At 41.3% G+C, this 22,263-nt stretch overlaps 1 protein-coding gene across 1 annotated transcript in view; it reads right to left on the reverse strand.

Moving 5' to 3' along the window:
- The window catches only part of myo5aa (myosin VAa), a 193,630-nt gene that overhangs the window by 111,560 nt on the left and 59,807 nt on the right, over window positions 1-22,263 (reverse strand). Inside the window, exon 5 of the mRNA XM_078530249.1 lies at window positions 17,885-18,029. Within this exon, the coding sequence (XP_078386375.1) occupies window positions 17,885-18,029 (145 nt within the window). The remainder of the gene's footprint in view (window positions 1-17,884; window positions 18,030-22,263) is intronic.

Below are 22,263 nucleotides of genomic sequence, written 5' to 3' on the forward strand. Positions count from 1 at the left end.
AAAAGGGTGGAGGGTGCACAGGAGACTAGAATGTGAAGCGTAACTCAAGGTCAAACAGAGCACCAAGGGTGAACACCTTTGGATTCAGTCTAACTGAGCAGTTGGGGAGTAGATGGAGTCAGGGGCATAGGCACAGAGCTTTTGGCGGGAGGCAATTTTAATAGCTTCAACTTAGCCAATGTTGGAAACAGTTCTGACTCATTCACAACATTGTATCAATGGGCAATGACAACACACTTCTATTTCTAGAGTCGAGGGGGTAGCAGATAGACAAGGTGGAATCTCCCAGTCCTGCCAGCGATGGGACTCTTGGCAGGCGGGGGAAACTTAAATTTGGCATGAGGCCAAAAATCAGTTTCCCAATGGCAGGGTGAAATGTAGGAATCAAGTTCTTGGGACTTTAAAGATGGGTTAAAGGTGAGTCGAGCTTCCCGACAAACAATGTCAGGAAGCCCTGATGCACAATTTGCAAGTCATGCTGCTCGTTAAAAGGCTAACTCACTGGAATTAAGTTCCCCCTTCAAGTTAAGCTCCCCGCCAGCAAGAAATCAAAACGTTCACTTTTACGACTGCACATAGGTGGGGTGCAGCTGGCGAGGTAGACTTCTTCCATGATTAACAGTGAGTTGCCACTGTATTGTCCTCTTTGGGGAGCATCTATAAACGCCAGCCTCTGCTTGAGAGTGGGTGGTGGCAGTGCAAGTTGCATGGAGGATGACCAAGGAAGGGAGGAAGGGTTAGCGGGGAAGAGTAGAGCAGTACATACGGACATACGAGTTAGGAGCAGGAGTAGGCCACTCGGCCCCTCGAGTCTGCTCCACCAGTCATTAAGATCAGGGCTGATCTGGATGTAACCTCAACCTCACATTCCTGCCTATCCCCTATAACATTTCACCTCCTTGTTAATCAAGAATCTATCCAGTTCTGCCTTAAAAATATTCAAAAATTCTGCTTCCACCGCCTTTTAAGGAAGTGAGTTCCAAAGACTCTCAACCGTCTGAGAAAAATTTCTCCTCATCTCTCTTCACAATTTACTTTCCTACCTATCTTTGTGTCATCAGCAAATTTAGCCACCATTCCTTCGGTTCCTTCATCCAAGTCATTCATATAAATTGAAAAAAGTTGAGGCCTCAGCACTGATCCCTGTGGCACACCACTCATCACATCCTGCCAACCAGAAAAAGACCCATTTATGCCAACTGTTTCCTGTTAGCCAACCAATCCTCTATCCATGCCAATATGTTACCCTCTACACCATGAGCTTTTATTTTCCACAGTAACCTTTGATGTGACACTTTATCAAATGCCTTCTGGTAATCTAAGTACAGTACACCCACTTATTCTCCTTTATCTACAGAACATGTGACTCCTTCAAAGAACTCCAATAAATTGGTTAAACATGATTTCTCTTATACAAAACCATGTCAGCTCTGCCTGATTGCCTTGAATTTTTCTAAATGCCCTACAATAACATCTTTAATAATAGTTTCTAACATTTTCCCTATGACAGATGTTAGGCTAACTGGCCTATAGTTTCCTGCTTTCTGTCTCCCTCCCTTTTTGTATAAAGGAGTTATATTTGCTATTTTCCAATCTAAAAGAACCTTCCCTGAATCTAGGGAATTTTGGAAAATTAAAACCAGTGCATCAACTAATCTCACTAGCCACTTCTTTCAAGACCTTAGAGTGAAGTCCATCTGGACCTGGGGATTTGTCAGCCCGCAGTCCCAACAATTTGCTCAATACCACTTCCCTGGTGATTGTAGTTTTCCCCAGTTCCTCAATTGCTCCAATTTCCTGATTTACAGCTATTCCCGGGATGTGTCCTCTCTAGTGGAGGCCAAAGCAAAACACCTGTTTAATTCGTCCGCAATCTCCCTACATTCCATTATCAATTCCCCAGGCGCACTTCTATAGGACCAACGCTCACTTTGTTAACTCTTCTCATATTTAAAAACTATAGAAAGACTTACTATCTGTCTTTACATTACTAGCTAGCTTTCTCTCATTTTTCCCTCCTTATTAATCTTTATCATTGTTTGTTGTTCTTTATATTCTTTCCAATCTTCTGACCTGCCACCTGTCTTTGCATAATTATATGCTTTTTCTTTAAGTTTGATACAGCCTTTAACTTTTTTAGGTAGCCACGGGTGGTGGACCCTCCCCTTGGAATTTTTCTTTCTCATTATATTCTGTGCATTCTGAAATTTTCTCTCTCATTAGATTCTGTGCATTCTGAAATATCCCTTTAAATGTCTGCCACTGAACTTCTATTGACCTCTCTCTTAACCTCATTTGCCTGTTCACTTTAGCTAGCTCTGCTTTCATGCCCTCATAATTGCCCTTATGTAAGTTTAAAATACTAGTCTTGGACAGACTCATTTCTCCCTCAAAATGAATGTAAAATTCAGTCATATTATGATCGCTGCTATCTAGGGATGTCTTCACTAGGAGGTTATCAATTAATCCCATCGCATTGCTCAATACCAGGTCTAGTATTGAAGGCTTTCTGGTTGGCTCCAGAACATGCTGTTCTAAGAAACTATCTTGAAAACATTCTATGAACTCATCTGCACAACATTTGCCCATCTGATTTTCCCAGTCTAGATGTAGATTAAAATTCCCCATGATTATTGCTGTACCTTTCTGGCAAGCTCCCATTATCTCTTCTTTCTGTGTCCTACTACGTAGTTACAATTAGGGAGCCTGTGCACCACTCCCACAAGTGACTTCTTGCCTTTACCATTCCTCACCTCAACCCAAACCGCTTCTACATCCTGGTTTCCTGAACTTAGGTCAACCCTCTCTAATGTGCTAACACCCAACATTAATTAACAGAGCCACTCTTCCACCTTTTCCTAGCTGCCTGTTCTTCCTAAATATCACGCACCCTTCAATGTTCAGGTCCAGGCAAAGGTGGAAGGGATAGTGCAGGCTGTCTGGGTGCCCTTTAAATGTGGTGCGCAGACCTTTGACCCCACGTGGTAGCAGGGGAGGGTGGGGTGGTGACTTCCAGCTTTTAAGGCTCTCTCTATAAAAGGAAACTTAATAGGAGTTCCTGAGAACGGTTTTGAACATTGCTCTCTAACCATGGTATAGTTATTTCAAATCAAAACATGACAACAAATATTTTCCAGAACCACGCAGCTACTCATTTCCTTTGCAGTTCCCCAAAATACATCCAGAAGAACCTACAAAAAGATTTCTTGTAAGAATAGCTCATACATCAATATCCAACAACAAAAGCTTACTTCCCAATTCAAAGCAGCTTGATAAGAAACAGACTGAACGCAGTGTTACAGCTGCAACTGTGTGAATTCTTGACAATTGCAATTGCGACAAAAGAAAAATCCCTGAATGAAATGGATTTGGTTCCTTCTTCTACAAGGTTCCTTTGAAGAATTGTAAGCCTGATATGAATAGGAGTAAATTCTCAATGCAAACAAGACAGACCAATGAAACACCACTTGGAAAAGATTGCTTTAAAGATACCATCACCCACACAGCTGAACTACAACAACCGAATCCACGTCCTGACCCCAACTGTCTTCACCTTGCCTTCTGCCTCAATGGTATCAACAGAAAAAGGGCCTGCTGTGTCACAGGTCCAGCAAGCACAACATGTTCTAATGCCCTGTGTAGTGGTAACATATGGGTTGAGTCAACATTGCCCTTTAGGGGAGAGACTGGGTGCCTTGCAGCTGAATGCTGAGAACAGCATCAATACAGAATAAATTCTGCATCCTTACAGAAGCCCCATGTTGATGGGGTGTTCAGAGAATGGCATCCGCTTAAAAAATGTATTTATTTGTACAAAAGCTGAGCTACTGCATATTGGCTGTTTTCCTCACTCATAACTTACATTTTTTTCTCCCACCTTTCACACTCAGCGAGTCAGCATTGCAGAATAACACAGCGTAAGCATCAATTCCAATTCCTGGTTAACCTTCCAGAACCTGTAATTAAACAGCTCCCGACAGGGCCTGGCACCCCCCCACCCCCCCAGAATGCAGCCAAGACCAATGAAAACCCAATGTCGACAGGAAGCCCAAGAATAAATGTATTTAAATGAGAGTGGAGCACTCACTGTTGATACTTTTGTAAACAATTTAGTACAGTTCAGCTGATTATTAAACACAGACCATTACATATTATTTGCAAAAACAAACATTAAACATATAAGAAAATAAGAAATAGGGGTAGGCCATTCGGCCCTTCAAACCTGACCCACCATTCAATAAGATCATGGCTGATCTGCCCCAGGCTTCATGCCAGCTCCTCATAGCCCTCAGCTCCCTGAAATTTTAAAAACCTATCTACCTCCTCTTTAATTCCTCGCAGTGATCTAGCCTTCACAACTCTCTGGGATAGAGAATTCCAGGCACACTCTACCTTCTGAGAGAAGAAATTCCTTCGCATCTCAGTTTTAAATGAGCATCCCTTATTCTGTAACTATGTCCCCTAGTTTGAAATTCCCCACTAGTGGGAACATCTTCTCAACATCTACCCTGTCAAACCCCCTCAGAATCTTGTATGTTTCAATAAGATCACCCCTCATTCCTCTAAACTCTAATGAATAAAGGCCTAACCTGTTTAGCTGTTCTTGATAAGTCAACCCCTTCATCCCAGGAATCAGCCTAGTGAATCTCTCTTGAACTGCCTCCAATGCCAGTATATTGATGAATTTCAATGAAGGAAGTGCGAAGAGACGCTTGTGGACGATACATACGTAGGGACCTGTTGGCCTGAACCTGTTTCTGTGCTGTAAATACTATACAATACTTGGGAAGATTCTGAGTACTAGGAGGGAGGTCCAGTCCGACAGACGCAGAGACCTAAACCCATCAGCTGATTGTTTATCTCCCTCACTAGGAATATGGGTGAACTTTACATGAACTCCTGTAGCATGAGGGTGTTTGGGTTAGTAAGGATTAATGTGGAACTGGGGAAACAGTACCATCTGTGTTAAGTTATAGAGAGTCACATGAGGGTAGACTGTATGTAGACGGTGACTGAAAAAAGTCAGCAGGAAGATACCACCTAGAGAGGGCTATACCTTGAAGGTATTTATATAGTCGTGTGTTAAAAATAAATAGTTTATGATCAATCACACAAGCCTCCAGACCTCTTAGTGAGACACCAAACAACCTTACAACAATCCCATTTAAACAAAGGTGGTCAATAAGGGGGCTTTTTTCTGCAATGACCATCTTTTTGCTGAAGGAAGTGCTGTAAAACTGTTGGGGGATAAAATGGTTTTCTTAAAAGCACCAAATCTCAACATTGTAGTAATCAACTGTGAGGATTATGTTTTATAACCAACATAGGAATCAGCCCTAGCATGTTGATAGTATCATTCACGGTAACTAATAACTTCTGAATGAAATCTAATGTCCCTTGCTGTTATCTACTAAACATGGGAACAGTTGACCTAATGGGTTTTAACTCAATTCTCTAAACCTTGTTCATGGATTGACTATAGCTGATGGTATTACAGCAATAAAACATGCAAATATCAGCTTGAAAATATTCAGCTTCCAGGAGGGCTTAACCTGCTTTCCACTTTAGAGTCTAGTCATTAAACAACTACAGCTCATTTAAAAACAAGTGCATGTCACTGTCAGACATTAAACAGTGAATGGGATCAGAAAAGTTTCACAATCAAAGACTGTACCGCCTGAAGTGTAAAACAGCTGCCGCTTGAAACTCTACCCATTCCACATGTTAAACTGAAGAAAAAGGCAGCAAAGGTTAATACCAATGGCTGTGTTTCCATTTTAAAATCTGGGCGCCCATTTCCTGCTGTTCTTTTATCTGTAACGACCAGCTTTTTGGAACATCAAACCGCTGATGACTTTTAGTAATCAGCCTCATTTTGAAGATAGCCATTGACAGACATAGTGTACATGAGCAAGGCTCTGCTGTCAGTCCAGCTTCCCCCTGAAGCATGGAGCTGAAATAAGTCACCATTTAAGACTAAAGGGAAGAGTGCAGAAAATCTTTTCACACCTAGATCTCTCAGAGTCTGGCACATTTTGCCACAAGTGGTGAGCAACACTAGAATTATTGCGCCATTCAAAATGGTACCGGTACCTAAAAAAACCTAACAGGGCATGAGGAGAAAATGGGAAAGTGTGCGTATGTACAACCAGCTTAAGGGGGCTTAAAATCAGTGCAGGTGAGGGAGGCTGAATGACCTCCTCCTCTACTAAAACATACACATCTGTGTTAATGCTATCAAATCCTCCCAGGACAGGAACCAGTATGCAGATCAGTCTTTCAGCACTTTCTTATCCATGGCTAGACTAGCCAGGCCCACTCAGTACAAGTGGCTTTCAAAGCAAGCCAAAAGTTATTCAGGCTACAATACGCCCAGATTTTCCCAGGAAATCAAATCCAGTGGAGATTAGCTCCCTGACACGATGAAGTCCAAACCAAACAGACTGTCCCTGATTTGAAACAAATTTGTTGCTGGACATGTGGAAAAACTTCCTGGTGTGTTATATACTGAGAAAATCAGAGCTAAATATTGGAGGAAGTGACTTGCTAATTTACACAGAAGAGATCTGTTCTGGGCAATTTTGAATTTCTATGAAATAATTAGTCCATCACTTCATGGGTTTCATACACTTTAGTAGGCTTTATATTGGAAAAGTGACTTGAAACAACAGCAACAACAACAATAAGCTACAAGCCCCTTGTGCCTGAATTCTGACTAATGAAAAGAAAAAAATTGATAAACATGAGCTCTTTGGCCTTGAAAGGAGACAACTAAGGAGTAAACTTACCAGATATAAAAGGCAGTTAATGGCACAGATGAAGAAAATTCTGAAAATTGAAGCAAGTTGCGTGATTAAGGCCAGGGGAAAGCAGGTCAAACCAAAGAAACAGGAAATTCAGGACTGATCTTATTAAATGGCAGAGCAGGCTCGAGGGGCTGAATGGCCTACTCCTGCTCCTTGTTTGTATGTATGTACATCAATCACAGAGGAATCAACACAAGGACTGGGCTTCAAGATACAAACAGCAGACGCAAAACTCAGGAGACTTTTAAGAACTAGTTGGATGTTTCATTGGGGAAGGTATAGGCCAGTTTTGCATGGCTAAATCAAGTCTGAGCCAAAAGGCCTCCCTCATCATAATTACCTTGAGGCAAGTCTATCACTGCCTTCCATCAATGTTAACGTGGGAAAGTTAAGACCACATCTATTGAAGGCAGGAGAAACTCTTGCTGAAAAACTCAACATCTATGGCAACAGCAGACTATTGTGATTGTTACAGATGGTAGATTTGAAGAGATTGGTTATTGAAGAAATGCCCAACAATGTAATGGACATTCATGTTCAACCAATTAGTTTACAGATTGAAGACCACAAAACAGCATGCATTTGTAACAACCTGGAAAATTATACACATCTCAACAGCATCGCTAACCGTCAGCTTATCTTGTAATTATACTCTCGCCAATGAATCAGATGGTTGTGGGTTCAAGCCCCACTCTAGGGCACATGAATTGAGGCAGTCATTTCAATGCAGTACTGGAAGGAGTTCTGCACCTTTAGATGAACTATTAAACCAAGGCATTTATTGCCCACCTTAGCAGGCAGGCAAAGATCCTACAAACATTTCCCAAGGAAGAACAGCGGTTTACTTTGTGTTTTCCAACACTATCAAAACATATTAACTCATCATTTATCTCACTGCTATTTAGGGTAGACCTTTCTGAGCTCAGACCGAGTGCCACATCTGTCTGTGTAACTGTGACTGTCCTTCAAAAGTAATTTGCTAGAATTCTTTGAGACTGAGGACGGAAAAGGCACTTTTTAAATTCTAGTTCTTTTTTTATTCTGATTTGTTTTTCCCAAAATAAATATTTTAATGAGGTTGTCATTATCATCATTGAACAAGTACAGTAATTCCGCCAACCAATGCAACATTATGGTTGCAGGCCCTTATGTACCTCCCTAATAATTGTCTTCAACTCAATCCGGGGCCGGGTGCAACCACTAGGCAAACTAGGCAGTTGCCCAGAGTGGCAAAATTTGGGGGAGGCAGGGGCCGGGCAAAAAATAGAACTATTTATGGAACTACATAATTAAACAAATAGGCTTTAGCAGTAGAAATGAAAGATCTAGATCTATGGATATACATCCACATACACTGACATACATATAGGTCTCCTTGCATTTACATTGTAGTCTTTCCCAAAATTTCATATTATATTTCTCATTCTGCTTATGCGACAGTTTTACAGATTTGTACATCTACATGACAATTCCAAAACTGCAAACCGGTAATTAATATCAAAGAAAGTAACTTAATCTAGCGCACATTCAAACTTATTGCTGATTGAGTAAATTGTGCATAAAATTATTTAGTAACTTTTGCAGGAACACACAGTATTACATCATGTGAATCATATTACACATTATAATGTGCATTTCTTCTAGTACATATCCTGTGATAAGTATAGAACAATGAGAATATAATCACTTTTCATGTAAAATAAATCTATAATTATCAATGCAGAATTTTTATCCATAATAATGCATAATATTAATTTTTGACAGTTGATAGTCTGGTCTGGAAAGTCGGGGTTAGAGAAGAGGGGGAGGATGCAAGGCTGAAGATTCACTGAGGAAACACCAGCCTTGACCCAATCTCAGTAAAGCCATTCATAATACATCACCCTGAAGTGGCTCTCTCTAACCATTCTCATGTGCTCTCCTCCTATTCCCCACTCTTGTTTCCTTCTGGGCTTTTTCTTGATAGGGCAGCTCGGTATCAAAAAAAAAACATTCAAAGATGGCCTGCATGTGCACCTGGCCAATGTTTTATCCTTCAATAACATCAAGAAAACACAGATTTTTCCATCATTAAGTTTGTTTATTGTTTATGGGATCTTACTGTCAATTGACTGTCACGTTTGCCTGCACAGTATGAGTAAATACACTTGTAAAATAATTTAATTGGATATGAGTCAATTTGGGACGTCCTAAGATTTTAATATGACATTTTATAAATGTGATGATCTTCCCCCTCTGCCTTTTTTCCTTTGTTTATCTCTCGTTTTCACATTGTTTTTTTTTCCCTTTCTCCTTTTCCCCCCCATCTCTTCCTGCATTTCTCCTTTCCCTTCAATTTTATTTCAGCAGGAAGAGTTTGCCTGCAGGGCCAGTGACTTCCTGGCTTCGTCAACCGTGATGGCTCCAGCTCCCCTGGCACACCAGGTCCTCTCTTCAATGTCTTGGGATAGCGAGATGAAGAGAACACAATGATCATGTGATTCGAGCAGGCTCTTGTGGTGTTCAGAGACAGGTAATTAGCAAAGAACCAGTTTGAATGTTGCAAGCGGTCAAAATATTGTTGTATAAAAGGAGGGCATTTGTGCTGTGCAAAGCAATTTAATAGTTTTTTGTGATTAAGAGAGTTGTATTGAAATATTCAGCTAGAATTCCACAGTGCGATGAAAGGGGTGATCAGTGATAGAAAGCATCCATGCTGCAAAAGAAACATATTGCTGTTAAAAAAGAAAGTGATTTATGGCAGGGGCGGGGAAGGGCACCACGACTGGAGAAACTCAACAAGGAAGCAGTGAGTGGCAGGAGTTGGGTTTGTGTCCGATTTCAGTGCGAAGTATAAAGCAGAAACAAGCCAGTTCCTTATGAGAGCCTTAAATAAACTTGCGACAGAAGCAGAGACCTCAATCTGTCTGCTGATTGATTACTTCCCTCTCCAGGAATGTGGGCAGACTTTACATAAAACTCCATTTAAATGAAGAGATCAGTAAGAGAACTAAAAACAAAAAAAAAACTGCGGATGCTGGAAATCCAAAACAAAAACAGAAACGGAAATACCTGGAAATTTTTCCAGGTATTTCCGTTTCTGTTTTTGTTTCAGTAAGAGAGCTCTTCTGCAATAACCATATTTTTGCTGGAGGTTCATCGAATTGAGAATCAAACAGCTTATTCAGCAAGAAAGCCACGATACTAGTTGTGCCGTATAGTGTGCCTCAGGTGAGCCAGCCTTCACGCTGTCGTGTGTCATGCAACAGGGTGTTTCACTGAGGCTGCAGAAAGAGAGCGAGCCTGCGGAACTGACTAGTAACTAAGAGGTATATATGGGACCATGAAGCTAATGACTCTGATCATGCCGTCTGCAGAAGGATGTTTAGGACAAAATGACTTCCAATGGAAGAAATGCAGAAGGGGAGATTTGTTTTAAATCTCGACAAATAGAGTGAAAATGCTCTCGTCCAAAGTGTGTTATTAAGTATTTTTTCCTGACCAGTGTACAATTTCCTCTGACTGAGGCCAGGAGCTTGATGGAGGGAAGTTCTTCTTCAAGATCGAAAGGAATAGGCCAATCACATTGCTTCCATTCTCAAAATATGCAACAACTCAAGAGGACCCATGTTGGATACATAGAAAAGCAGAGTTTGAATTTAACCACCCACCAGCACAAATGGATAGATAGGCTCTTTGATCCTAGTCAGTTTCCCAGCAGAGCGGAGGCAGATAGGGCTGGAAATGCACTCTGCACCTGGTTCTCTGAATGGCAATCCCCCGGTCACAAGTACCGTTGATTATATGTGGTGAGTTGCTGCAAATTTAATCCTAATGAGACAAACATGGCCTCTGCCACATTTCCCATTATTTACGTCTCAACAATAGGTGTGAATGAACTCAACAAGAGGACGTGGACTTCAGCTCAGAGGGGAGAGGAACAATTTGGGTTTGGCTGCCATACAGAGAATATAGGCTACAAACTGTTCAGCAAGGTGGATAGTGCCAACAGATTCAAGGAGGGAGGTGAATATTATTAAGTGGGGATAGCAATTGATGATATGGGACAAGGAGTTGGGGTTTTGGATTTTAGAGATTTGGGAACTGGATAGAAGAGCCACTAGGGCCTCTTCTACTATCACTAAAGTTTGTACTTGTATCGCATCTTGAACGTAATAAAACGCACCAATTCACATTTAGGGAGGGAATTCCAAAGCTAGGCAGCTGAATACATGGCCACCAATGGTGCAGCAATCAAAACGAGATGTGTAAGAGGACAGGATTTAAAGAGCACAGGTGTCTGAGGATTGTGGGGGGGCTAGAGGACATCACCAATATAAGGAGGGGAGAGATTTGAAAACAAGAATGAGGATTCTAAAAATCAAGATGTTGCTTAACCAGGAGCCAAATATAAGGCAGCGAACACAGGGTTGATGGTCAGACAAAATTTGGTGTAAGTTAGGATACAGGCAGCAAAGGTTCAGATGACCTCAAGCTCAGAGGTTGGAAGGCTGGCCAGGACTACATTGAAATAATCAAGTCTAGAGATACTGAAGGCATGGTTGAGAGGTTCAGCAGATGAGATGAGACAGGGGTGAATGTTACAGAAGATAGCATGGTATACTTGGCTAGAAGCTCAACTCCAGGTACATTATGACACTAAGGACTTCCAGCTATTAAAGGGATTATTCCACCTATTCACAAACACACTAGTTTCTGTTTAGCTAAAGGGAAAATGCACACTTGCTCTTTGCAGTGCTGCATTTTGATGTAATTGGAATGGACTCGGTGCATAGGATGATGGACATGTTCGTCATCAGAACATAGGGCTTAGGAGCAGGAGTCGGCCATTCAGCCCTTCAAGCCTGCTCTGCCATTCGATAAAATCATGGCTGATCCGGTTGTGGTCTCAACTCCACTTTCCTGTCTTCCCCCTATAACCCTTGACTCCCTTGACTATCAATCAATCTATCTGACTCAATAACCCAGCCTCCACTAATTTCTGAGGAACAGAATTCCACATACTAACGTTCGTCAAAGAAAAGAATTCTCATCTCCGTCTAAAAAGGAAGATCTTTTATTGTTAAAATGTGCCCCCTGGTTCTAGTCTCTCCCATGAGGGGAAACATTCTCCTGGTATCCACCCTATCAAGACTCCTCCGGGTCTTGTGTGTGTCAATAAGATTGCCTCTCATTCTTCTAAACTCCAATGGGTATAGGCCCAACCTATTCAGCCTCTCTTCATAAGATAAGCCCTTCATCCCAGGTATGAGTCTGGTGAACCTTCTCTGAATTGCTTCTAATGCAATTATATTCTTTTTTGACTAAGGAGACCAAAACAGGCCACCCAGTCCTCCAGATGTGGTCTCACCAAGGCCTTGCACAGCTATAGTGAAACTTCCCCATTTTTTCATTCTATTCCCCTGGTAATAAACACCCAACATGCCATTTGCCTACCTAATCACTTGCACACCTGCATACTAACATTTTGTGATTAATGTACCAGGTCACACCAACAACAGTGAACCCTCCCGAAGAAAGGTTACAACCTGAAAAACTTTAATTTTCTGTTCTTATTTCAGATTTACAGCATCCGCAGTATTTTGCTTTTGAACCAGCAAGCCCTCAACTGCTTAAAACACTTTCAATAAAAGCATAGAGCTTCTTTCAAACGGAGAGATTTATCTTCACAAATTAGATTTGATTTTCCATAGTCTAGCTGGATAGATGGTTAAAAATCAATAGCATTACTTCTATCCTAAATTAAGAATAGGTCAACAGCAATCTAGTTAAATCATAAGTCCAATCCATTTCTGATTACAATAGGTTTATGATACAATAGGTTACAAAATTTGAAAATTTAATTATTTTCAGTAGCTCGTTACACACGAGGTAATGAGTTTCAAATGATTCATACTAACGTGGTGTAAACGTGTTACACATGAGATCAAACGGCATCTATCTTCCAAATACAGAACCGAGTGCAAGTCAACATGGGTTGATGGAATTAAATGGATAAAATGGAATGGAATGGTGATCCAGAGGTTTATTTTAATAAGAAAGTGCGTGTTATGAGGTGCTTCAATAAACAACACGTGTACTCCGTGTCAATGAGACAATTTTGAGTGAGGGATATGTTCATGCACAAGTGCTCAGCTGCACAGACACCAAAGATTGTGTTCATAAGTGACTGCACCATCACCCACAGCATCTGCCCTTTTCTTCAGATGTAACCACAGAAGTTAACGAAATGCTTAAAAGAGTTATTAGATTTTTTGCTCATTTAAAGACTGTTATAAATAAATGCTCTCAGGCTCATTATAATTTATTTTTATTCCATAATTCAGTACTCGAGACTTCCAGAAGCAAAATAATCATTTCATCGATGGCATAACCCATACATTTTTGGAAACTATAAAGAACGGTCATTCTCAAGAGTGCCAAAGCACAAAGATAAATATAGTAAACAAAGCAGCAAAGAAGCAACTAATCCACCACAACAATTGCGCGCTAAAGAAATAGCTAAATAGTGAATTGCAAACATTTAGTCAAATGCCTATGAAGAAACCACGGGTGCTAAATTGAGTGATACACAGTCACATAAGACTGGAACATGGGATCGAGGGGAATGTGCACATCTGACAGGACATGCACGGGGCGGTATCTCGTTAAAGGGGTTTGGGCATATGGCTAACAACCAACAGCACGCAAAGCAGCGAGGTGATGTGAATGCATGTCTAATGCTGACTTGAAGCCACTGTTGACATTTTTCAATTGCACACACTAGCCAAACATTGTGTCTTAACCTCACACAGCTGTACATGACATTAAACAAAATGAAAGGCACCTGACCAGTGCTATTATCATAAATTACTCACAGGTTAGTTACTGGATTATTTCTTCAGGTTGCTGGTGCAATTGTACATGCTTTTGGAACACAGGAAATAAACTAATCATTCTTGTGCACTCCCTTAGGGCCCGACTTCTGTGCGCCTTTACCTATCTTAATACTCCTACGAGGTGCTTCCCTGGTGGCTGTAACCTGGAAGATGGAAAGCTGCGCACTCTCAGTCAGAGACTGTTTTGGAGGACAAACCTGAGCAGCTCTGGGCCTAGAGGACCCAGCTTCGGACTGCACCACCTCAGCACGGGCTGCAACGGTCTGGGTTGGCTATTTGACTGGCGACAGCAAGTGCAGTGGCACAGTGGCAGGGGTCAAAGAAGGAAATGTGGTCACTCAGAGATGGCAGCAAGTTTGTGTGCCATGGAGAAACTGCCGCTTTCTCAGGGCAATGTTGCTGGTCCGTAGGAAGACAGATTGATAGGCTGCAAAGATATCCTTTTGAACAGTTGGGGAGGTGGTGGCGTAGTGATATTGTCACTGGACTGGTAATCCAGAGACCTAGGGTAATGCTCTGGGTTCGAATCCCACCATGGCAGATGGTGAGATTTGAATTCAATAAAAATCTGGAATTAGAAGTCTGGTGATTACCATAAAACCATTGTAGATTGTTGTAAAGGCCCACCTGATTGACTAATGCCCTTTAGGGAAGGAAATCTGGCCTACATGTGACTCCAGACTCACAGCAATGTGGTTGACTCTTAAATGTCCTCTGAATAGATTTTTCTTTTCCCACCTATTTCCATTATTTTTAAATCTACAACTAATACCTTGTCAGTCTTTCCACCCCAACCCCACTAGAGCTGTACCTTGAGTGTCCTGCCATCCATTCTTAATTAGCACTTATCTTAGATAATATCACCACCTTCAACACCTCTTTGATCCTTTTGTCTGTGACATCTTTTGATTATCTGCTCCTATCACTGCTTGCTTGCCCCTACAACCACCCCACCCTCAACTTCTCTCCCCCCGCCCCCCACCTTAAACCAGCTTATATTTCACCCCTCTCCTAACTATACTCAGTTCTGTTGAAGGGTCGTGTGGATCCGAAACGTCGACTCTTTTCTTCTCCACCGACGCTGCCAGACCTGCTGAGTTTTTCCAGGTAATTCGATTTTTGCAATAAAGGTTGGCCTAGCCAGCAATACCCACATCCCATGAACAAATAAAAAAGGAGTTATCGCCAGAGCTGAGATTCCACTGCAACAGCAACACTCAGACAGTTGATAGCACTCTTCCACTGCAGCACAAACAGCAGCCATCAACCATCAGACACTGTATGACGGTGGGTTCTAGAGATGTGCTGATCGAGGTGACCACTGTTCTATGTTGGAAAGGATGGGTCGTTAACTCTACACAAAGACCTATGCCAAATTGATGCTGGATTCCTCTGCTTTGCAGTGTATGTAGGCTTTCCAGTCCAAGAAGCATTTGGTTATGTGCAGCTATTAACCTGCTTCTATAACATGGCCCATCCACATTCAACTGAGCCTTCGAAAACAGAACTAGTGTGTAACCTCACTCTTGATTGAGCTGTGTTATCCTTCATGGTGTCTCACCACGTGCAGATCCTTCCATTATCTTAGCCTCTAAATTACATGCAATGTCAGTCTCGGAGCTGATGGCTGCAAGTGTAAGATTGAGTGACTGTGTCCCTTAACCTTCACTGTCATTTTTCCTCTTCCTCCTCTGACTGGAAATGGAGAAGGGACAAGGGGTTGTGGTTTTGGTGAGGGGAGAAGAAGTGGAAGAAAGGAATACATGCTTACATCATCTGCAGTCTGTAAGTCCAATTAGAAGTCCAATCCATTTCTGGTTGCAGTAGGTTTATGGTACAATAGGTTACAAAATTTGAAAATTTTCAGCAGCTCATTACTTACTGGGTAATGAGTTTCAAATGATTCATACTGTGATGGCGTAAACATGTTAGATGAGAAATCAAGAGGCATCTATCTTCCAAATATAGAACAGAGTGCAAGTCAACATAAATTGATGGAATTAAATAGAAAAAAATGGAATGATGACCCAGACCTTTTTTTTAAAAAATGTTGAGGTGCTTCAATAAACAATGCGTGTACTCCATGTTAATGAGACAAATTTGAGTGAGGGTGTGTTCATGCACAAATGCCCCTTATTTACAGTCAGGAGAAATTGAGATGGGAAGAGAGAAAGATGATTAGGTACACAGATACTCTCATCAGTAATCCCTGAATACCACCAGTGGCCATAGACTCAATGATGGTCCTTCCTATGGTGACCAGCACTGTCTCATCCCAGGCACATCTGGACTTTACAAGATTGTTATGTTTTAAAATGTCTCCTTCAACACAAGGTGAAATTGGGAATTCAGAAACATCCCAACTTGGAGACAGGCCTATGGAGGTCTGGTTGCCGGGGGCTGAAACTCAAACAGAAACTTATTGAAATCAAACAACAGTTTTCACACTTTTACACAGTAACTCACAAAAGGGAAAGCTGCTTTTGTATCTACAGGCAGAGAGAGAGAGAGAGAGAGACAAGGCAGATACTGCTGTGGAGAAGCAGGATGCTTGTAAGAATTCAATTTTTATTCGAAAGAAAGAGAACAGAGCCGATGGACTTTTGGAGAGTTAAGGAACAAGGGGTCACCGAAGTGTGTCTTGCTGATGGAAGGCAGATCTGGAGATCAGGCTAAGTGAAACAACTTTCAAAGAACACTGTAGTTTCAACCTAACACTGCAGGAAGTAGTAAGCCTGCTGGAGAGCAGAGGGAAACTTTGGACTCATTCTTGTCATGCTACACACATCTGCCAGAAGTGCAGATTACATTGGCTAAATAATGCCAAAGTATTATTCTTTAGTTCGATAAATTAATTGCCTGTAACGTAATGTTTAGTTTAGTTGATTTTAGTTTCTTTGTTACAGTAGAAGTCTTAAAATGCGAAATCTTGTCCTTGGGTTATTTCTGTTGGTCATTAGGGAAATTCATCCCTTTTTAAAAGTTATCAGTCCTACGGGGATTATACCAATGCCATTTGAATTTTGAACTCTGAACTCACTCACCCTGACAACTTTCATCAGATCCTTAAACTTCTTTCTGCACTGCAACCATATTCTTGGAACTACACACGTGACATTGGCCTCACAGAATCTCACAGTGCAGAAGAGGCCCTTCGGCCCATCAAGTCTGCACCGGCACGTGAGAAACACCTGACCTTTCTACCTAATCCCATTTACCAGCACTTGGCCCATAGCCTCCACCAATGCTTCTTCCCACTGCCTCCTGAGCAAACGTCTTGAGGGTTTTCTGCCCCCCTATAGATACAAGGTGTCTCTCCTCCTCTCCATGTTTTGCACTAGCACTTCCAGTGCTAGTATTACCAGGAAACTTCGGTGCAAGCTCTTTTGCATGTTCAGTCGGGTTCAAACTTTCACAGCAAGAGTCACTTTGCAAAAGGTTTTCCACTCTTCTTCCAATTACAACATACCTCCCCATTAAGAGATGCAGGTTGCTATTAAGTAGCTCCAGCCACCCACAATATCAAGAGCCCTGCTGATACATGCAGCCAAACGGCAGCACGGCTCACATCGGCTGCACACAGTAACCTGCAGAACCGCAGGTAGAGCATTTAATGTGCATAACGAGGTGTGGTTTAATTGTCCACTGCAACCCCCATGTGCCTTTTCAAAGGTTTTATCCAATTTAACCACCCATGGGTTTCACAGTAACCAGGTTGCCCACGAGGGCAGGTGTCTATCCAGCTGCATTTTTCTGCTATTTGTTTACTTAGTAGAATGCTGTCCTCTTCTTGCTCACTAGTAAGAGGATAGCTTCTGAAATCGTAACATTTTGGATAGATCTCTCTCAGGTGTTGGAACGAGGGGTTCCTGGGTGCACGTCAATATTTGCATGGATATTGAACGTAGAAAAATTGAAAGCAGCCATTAAACTACATAACAACAGTGATGACATTTCAATAGCGGTTCATTGACTACAAAGCGTCGTGGGGCATCCTGAGGTCAAGAAGAGTGTTATATAAATGCCAGTCTTTCTCTAAAACAAAACAAAAAAAAAATCAAAATATTCAGCAAAAGTACAAGATTTACAGGCAAGTCGATCTGCTGGCAATTTTTTTGGTTACATGCTAAGCGTGTGAATTGTAACAATGCATTCCTCTGTTTCAATAGGGCATGGGGCTGAATGAGCTAACGCACAAACCTGGCCATTTGCTTGTACGCCTCCTCAGCCACAGCAAAGATATGAGGATCCATGTCTCCCATGTTCTGCCCACTGTAGGCATTGATGATATCTTCTCCATAGATAGGTAACTGTTCATAAGGGTTGATGGCTACCAAAACAATACCTAGGAAATAAAAAATATTCAAATTATAAGTACAGTACCTCATTAAATGCAACAAGAGTTTAAACCCTACAGTCAATATTTTTGATTAATACTCACTTTTCGCTCAATGCATACACCAATGCATTCACAGAGCCATTGGTCTATTATAGAAAACTATAACCTACAATAGGAATACCATAGTCTTACAGTTTACAGATCCATTGATGCATGAAGAAAATGGTCCTTCATTTCAGAAGGGCTAAGGAAAAGTAAATTCAACTTAAATTTTTATGTATTGCTACATGTATGGCTAGCATTATCTCAGAGCAATATGAAAAATGAAGAATTAAACTCTCAATGTCAAATTAAAACTTCAATTTTTCTTTTGATACACATGGACACATTCTTTCAAGCCAGAGCATCAGTATTACATCATAGAGCTAATGATCCCAGTTCAATAGCACAGCAGTAATTATCAATGCACAGCATTTGGGCAAATGCTTTTTAATCATATTCAATACTACAAACAAACTACAATTACATACATTCTAAAACCGTGTCAGCAATCTATCAACACAGAATCTGTCTGCGCCCTCAACCTCTCCACCTCTCTTTCCTCCTCCAAGTCACTTCTTGAAACCTACCTCGTTAACTAAGCTTTTGATGAGCTGTCTTAATATCACTTTCTTTGGCTCTCTGTCAAATCTGAGAACATAAGAAATAGGAGCAGGAGTAGGCCATTCGGCCCCTCAAGCCTGCCCCGCCATTCAATAAGATCATGGCTGATCTGCCCCAGGCCTCAACTCCTCTTTTGTGCCAGCTCCTCATAGCCCTCAACTCCCCGGTATTTCAAAAACCTATCTATCTCCTCTTTAAATACTTTCAGTGATCTAGCCTTCACAACTCTCTGGGGTAAAGAATTCCAGACATTCACTACCTTCGTAGAAGAAATTCCTTTGCATCTCAGTTTTAAATGAGTGCCCTCTTATTCTGTAACTATGTCCCGTAGTTCAAGATTCCCCCACTAGTGGAAACATCTTCTCCACATCTACCCTGTCAAGCCCCCTCAGAATCGTGTACGTTTCAATAAGATCACCCCTCATTCTTCTAAACTCTAATGAATAAAGGCCTAACCTGTTTAGCCATTCTTGAGAAGTCAACCCCTTCATCCCAGGAATCAGCCTAGTGAATCTCTTTTGAACTGCCTCCAATGTCAGTATATCCTTTCTTAAATATAGGGACCAAAACTGTACACAGTACTTTATAGGTTTTGGTCTATAACAGAGGGAAGTGCCACTCCCTTTGTTTTATTGACCCTAAACAGATCCAGGTTATGCTTGCCTTGGGTGCAATTGTAATATGATATTCCCAGGAAAACAACTGCTGCAGTATCCTGCAGCCTCACCAACACCCTGTACAGTTGTAACAAGACTTCCCTATTTTTAAACTTCAACCACCGAGCAATACAGGCCAAAATTCCATTTGCCTTCTCAATTACTTTCTGCACCTACACGTTAACCTTTTGAGTTTCATGCACAAGAACATCCAGATCCCTCTGTGCTGCACTTTTCTGGAGTGTCTCCATTTAAATAATAGTTTGCCTTTTGACTTTTCCTACCAAAGTGCATGACCTCTCACTTTCCTGCATTAAACTCCATCTGCCAAGTTTTTGCCCACTCACTCAACCTGTCTAGATCCCCTTACAGATTCCTTATGTCCTCATCACAACATGCCCTCCCACCTATTTTTGTATTGTCAGTAAATTTGGATACATTACACTCTGCCCCCTCCTCCGAGTCATTAATATAGATAGTAAATAATTGAGACCCTAGGACTGATCCTTGTGGCTCTCCACTAGTTACGTCTTTCCAACCTGAAAAAGACCCATTAATCCCGACTCTGTCTTCTGTGTGTCAATGAATCTTCGATCCATGCTAATACATCACCCCCAATACCAAGCTCTTAGCTTGTGCAATAAGCTTTTATGTGGCACCTTATAAAATGCCTTTTGGAAATCCAGATACACTACATCTACCGGTTCCTCTTTATCAACTCTGCTTGTTTTAACCTCAAAGAATTCTTGCAAATTTGTCAAACATGGTTTCCCTTTCACAAAACCCATATTGACTCTGTTTGATTGCATTAAGATTTTCTAAATGCCCTATGTCTTCCTTAATAATGAACTCTAGCATTTTCCCAACGACAGATGATAGACTGACTGGCCTATAGTTTCCTGCTTTTTGTCTCCCTCCCTTCTTGAACAGGGGCATCACATTAGCAGTTTTCCAATCCACTGGGACCCTCCCGAAATCCAGTGAGTTCTGGAATATTTTGACCAATGCCTCCACTATATCTGCAGCCACTTGTCTGATAATCCTTCTGTGAGGCACTTTGGTACGTTTTACTATGGTAAAAAAGGCACTATATAAACCCAAGCTGTTGTTGTTAACAGCTTTATAGGTAAGCAATTCCTTCTACAATCAAGTAGCCCTGCATAATTCCTTAGTGCAACAGGCTTATGATAAATTACATTCTTCTAGTTCTCCTCAGCTCCATTAACATAGGCGTCCAGCACAAAGGGGGAAGTTAGAATTTCTTTTTCAGGAAAAGGTTTGTTAGAATATGGAATGTACTCCCACACATGTCTATTGAAACAGAGACAGAATAGCTGAAGGAAATTCTTAAAGGGTACATGGAAAAAGCAGGAAAATGGAATTACAGGTGATTTCGACAAAATATTAGCACAAGCATTAGGGGCCAAATCTACACTAAGAGTTCTATGATTCTAAGTGACTCATCAGTATTTGTTGCCAACAGCTTAGTTGAGATTGGGAGTTCATGTAGGTTTTGGTCTATAACAGAGGGAAGTGCCACTCCCTTTGTTCTATTGACCCTAAACAGATCCAGATTATGCTTGCCTTGGGTGCAATTGTAATACGATATTCCCAGGAAAACAACTGCTGCAACTCAATCTTTACTTTAGAAAAACAATGAACCAATTATCAAAATCAATCAATGTGTCACGGTCAAGTAAATTGCATATTAGTCATAAAACATTTAGCTGCAGATCCAATTTGAAATGGGCATGTGGAATAGAACAGGAAAAAATGGGATATTTTGGAATCAGGAGGGCTGAATAAACATTGACATTCAAATTCCATATGGAATTACAGAATCACATAATTTTAATGGCACAGGAGACCATTCGGACCATCGTGTCGGCACCAGCTCTCCAAATGAGCATTATGACCTAATGCCATTGCCCTGCCTTTTCCCAGTACCCCATTGGTTAGATCACTGATCTAATCGTTCTCTTCCACCAGTTCAAGGGATTGTGAATATAAACCTCCCCATGAATGAGCACAGCCAATATTAGATGTATACAACAGGTTCCTTCCCAGCTGCAAATCTGTTTGAAATATTGACTGTGTGAAGCTACAGCTTGAGTCAACTACATTGCCAAATGCAAGGGAGCTGTGATCAACAATCAGGGTGCTCTCAAATAAATAACACGTCCTGAAAGCGATGTGTTTGACTGTGAAGTGGGAAGTTACATAATAGCACTGCATGAGATTTCAGAGCAGCTCAACCATCTGTGATTAAAGCACAAGAGATCGTAATTTGCCCATCATCCTCAAGGGAGGTGGATTAAGTGGGATTCCTTTGGAGTCAAGTTGGTTCCAAGTTGAACAGCTTACTGAGTGGAGACTGGAATCAAAACCTTCATACTCAAAGGGAGTGTGCCCAGTTTTAGTAAGCGAAAATGGATTTATTCCGCTAGGCATCTACAGGTGGGAATGGATCCAACCATTGATCATCTACACAGTGGGAATGAATCCAGTTTATTGGAAATCTATACAATGGGAATCCAGTAATTGAGTGGCAGAGCCCAGCAGCAACCAACTGATTACAGGAGCACTCTAGTTAATTTGAAGCGAAGCCATTAAGGAGGCAGCTTCATAGTAATGTACATTCCAGGGTTAAAGTGAGACCTCGGAGGAAGGGGCGTTATGACAAGAATTATCAACCCATACCTTATTGTTACAATGTCAAAAAGCATCAGCATGTAACTTCTGACAATTGGTCGTAGAAGTCAAGAGTAACCTTTTTGAAGGGGTCCTATGTCCAACTGACATTGACTATATTGCCTCATATTGTATTTTACCACCAAAATTCCTTCTTCCTACGATCGTAAAGAGAAGCCGCACTGTATTTACATCAATAGGATCACAAATATGTGCAACACATTTACTGC

This window comes from Cetorhinus maximus, chromosome 26 (assembly GCF_964194155.1).
Source record: "Cetorhinus maximus chromosome 26, sCetMax3.hap1.1, whole genome shotgun sequence".
Classification (NCBI taxonomy): Eukaryota; Metazoa; Chordata; class Chondrichthyes; order Lamniformes; family Cetorhinidae; genus Cetorhinus; species Cetorhinus maximus.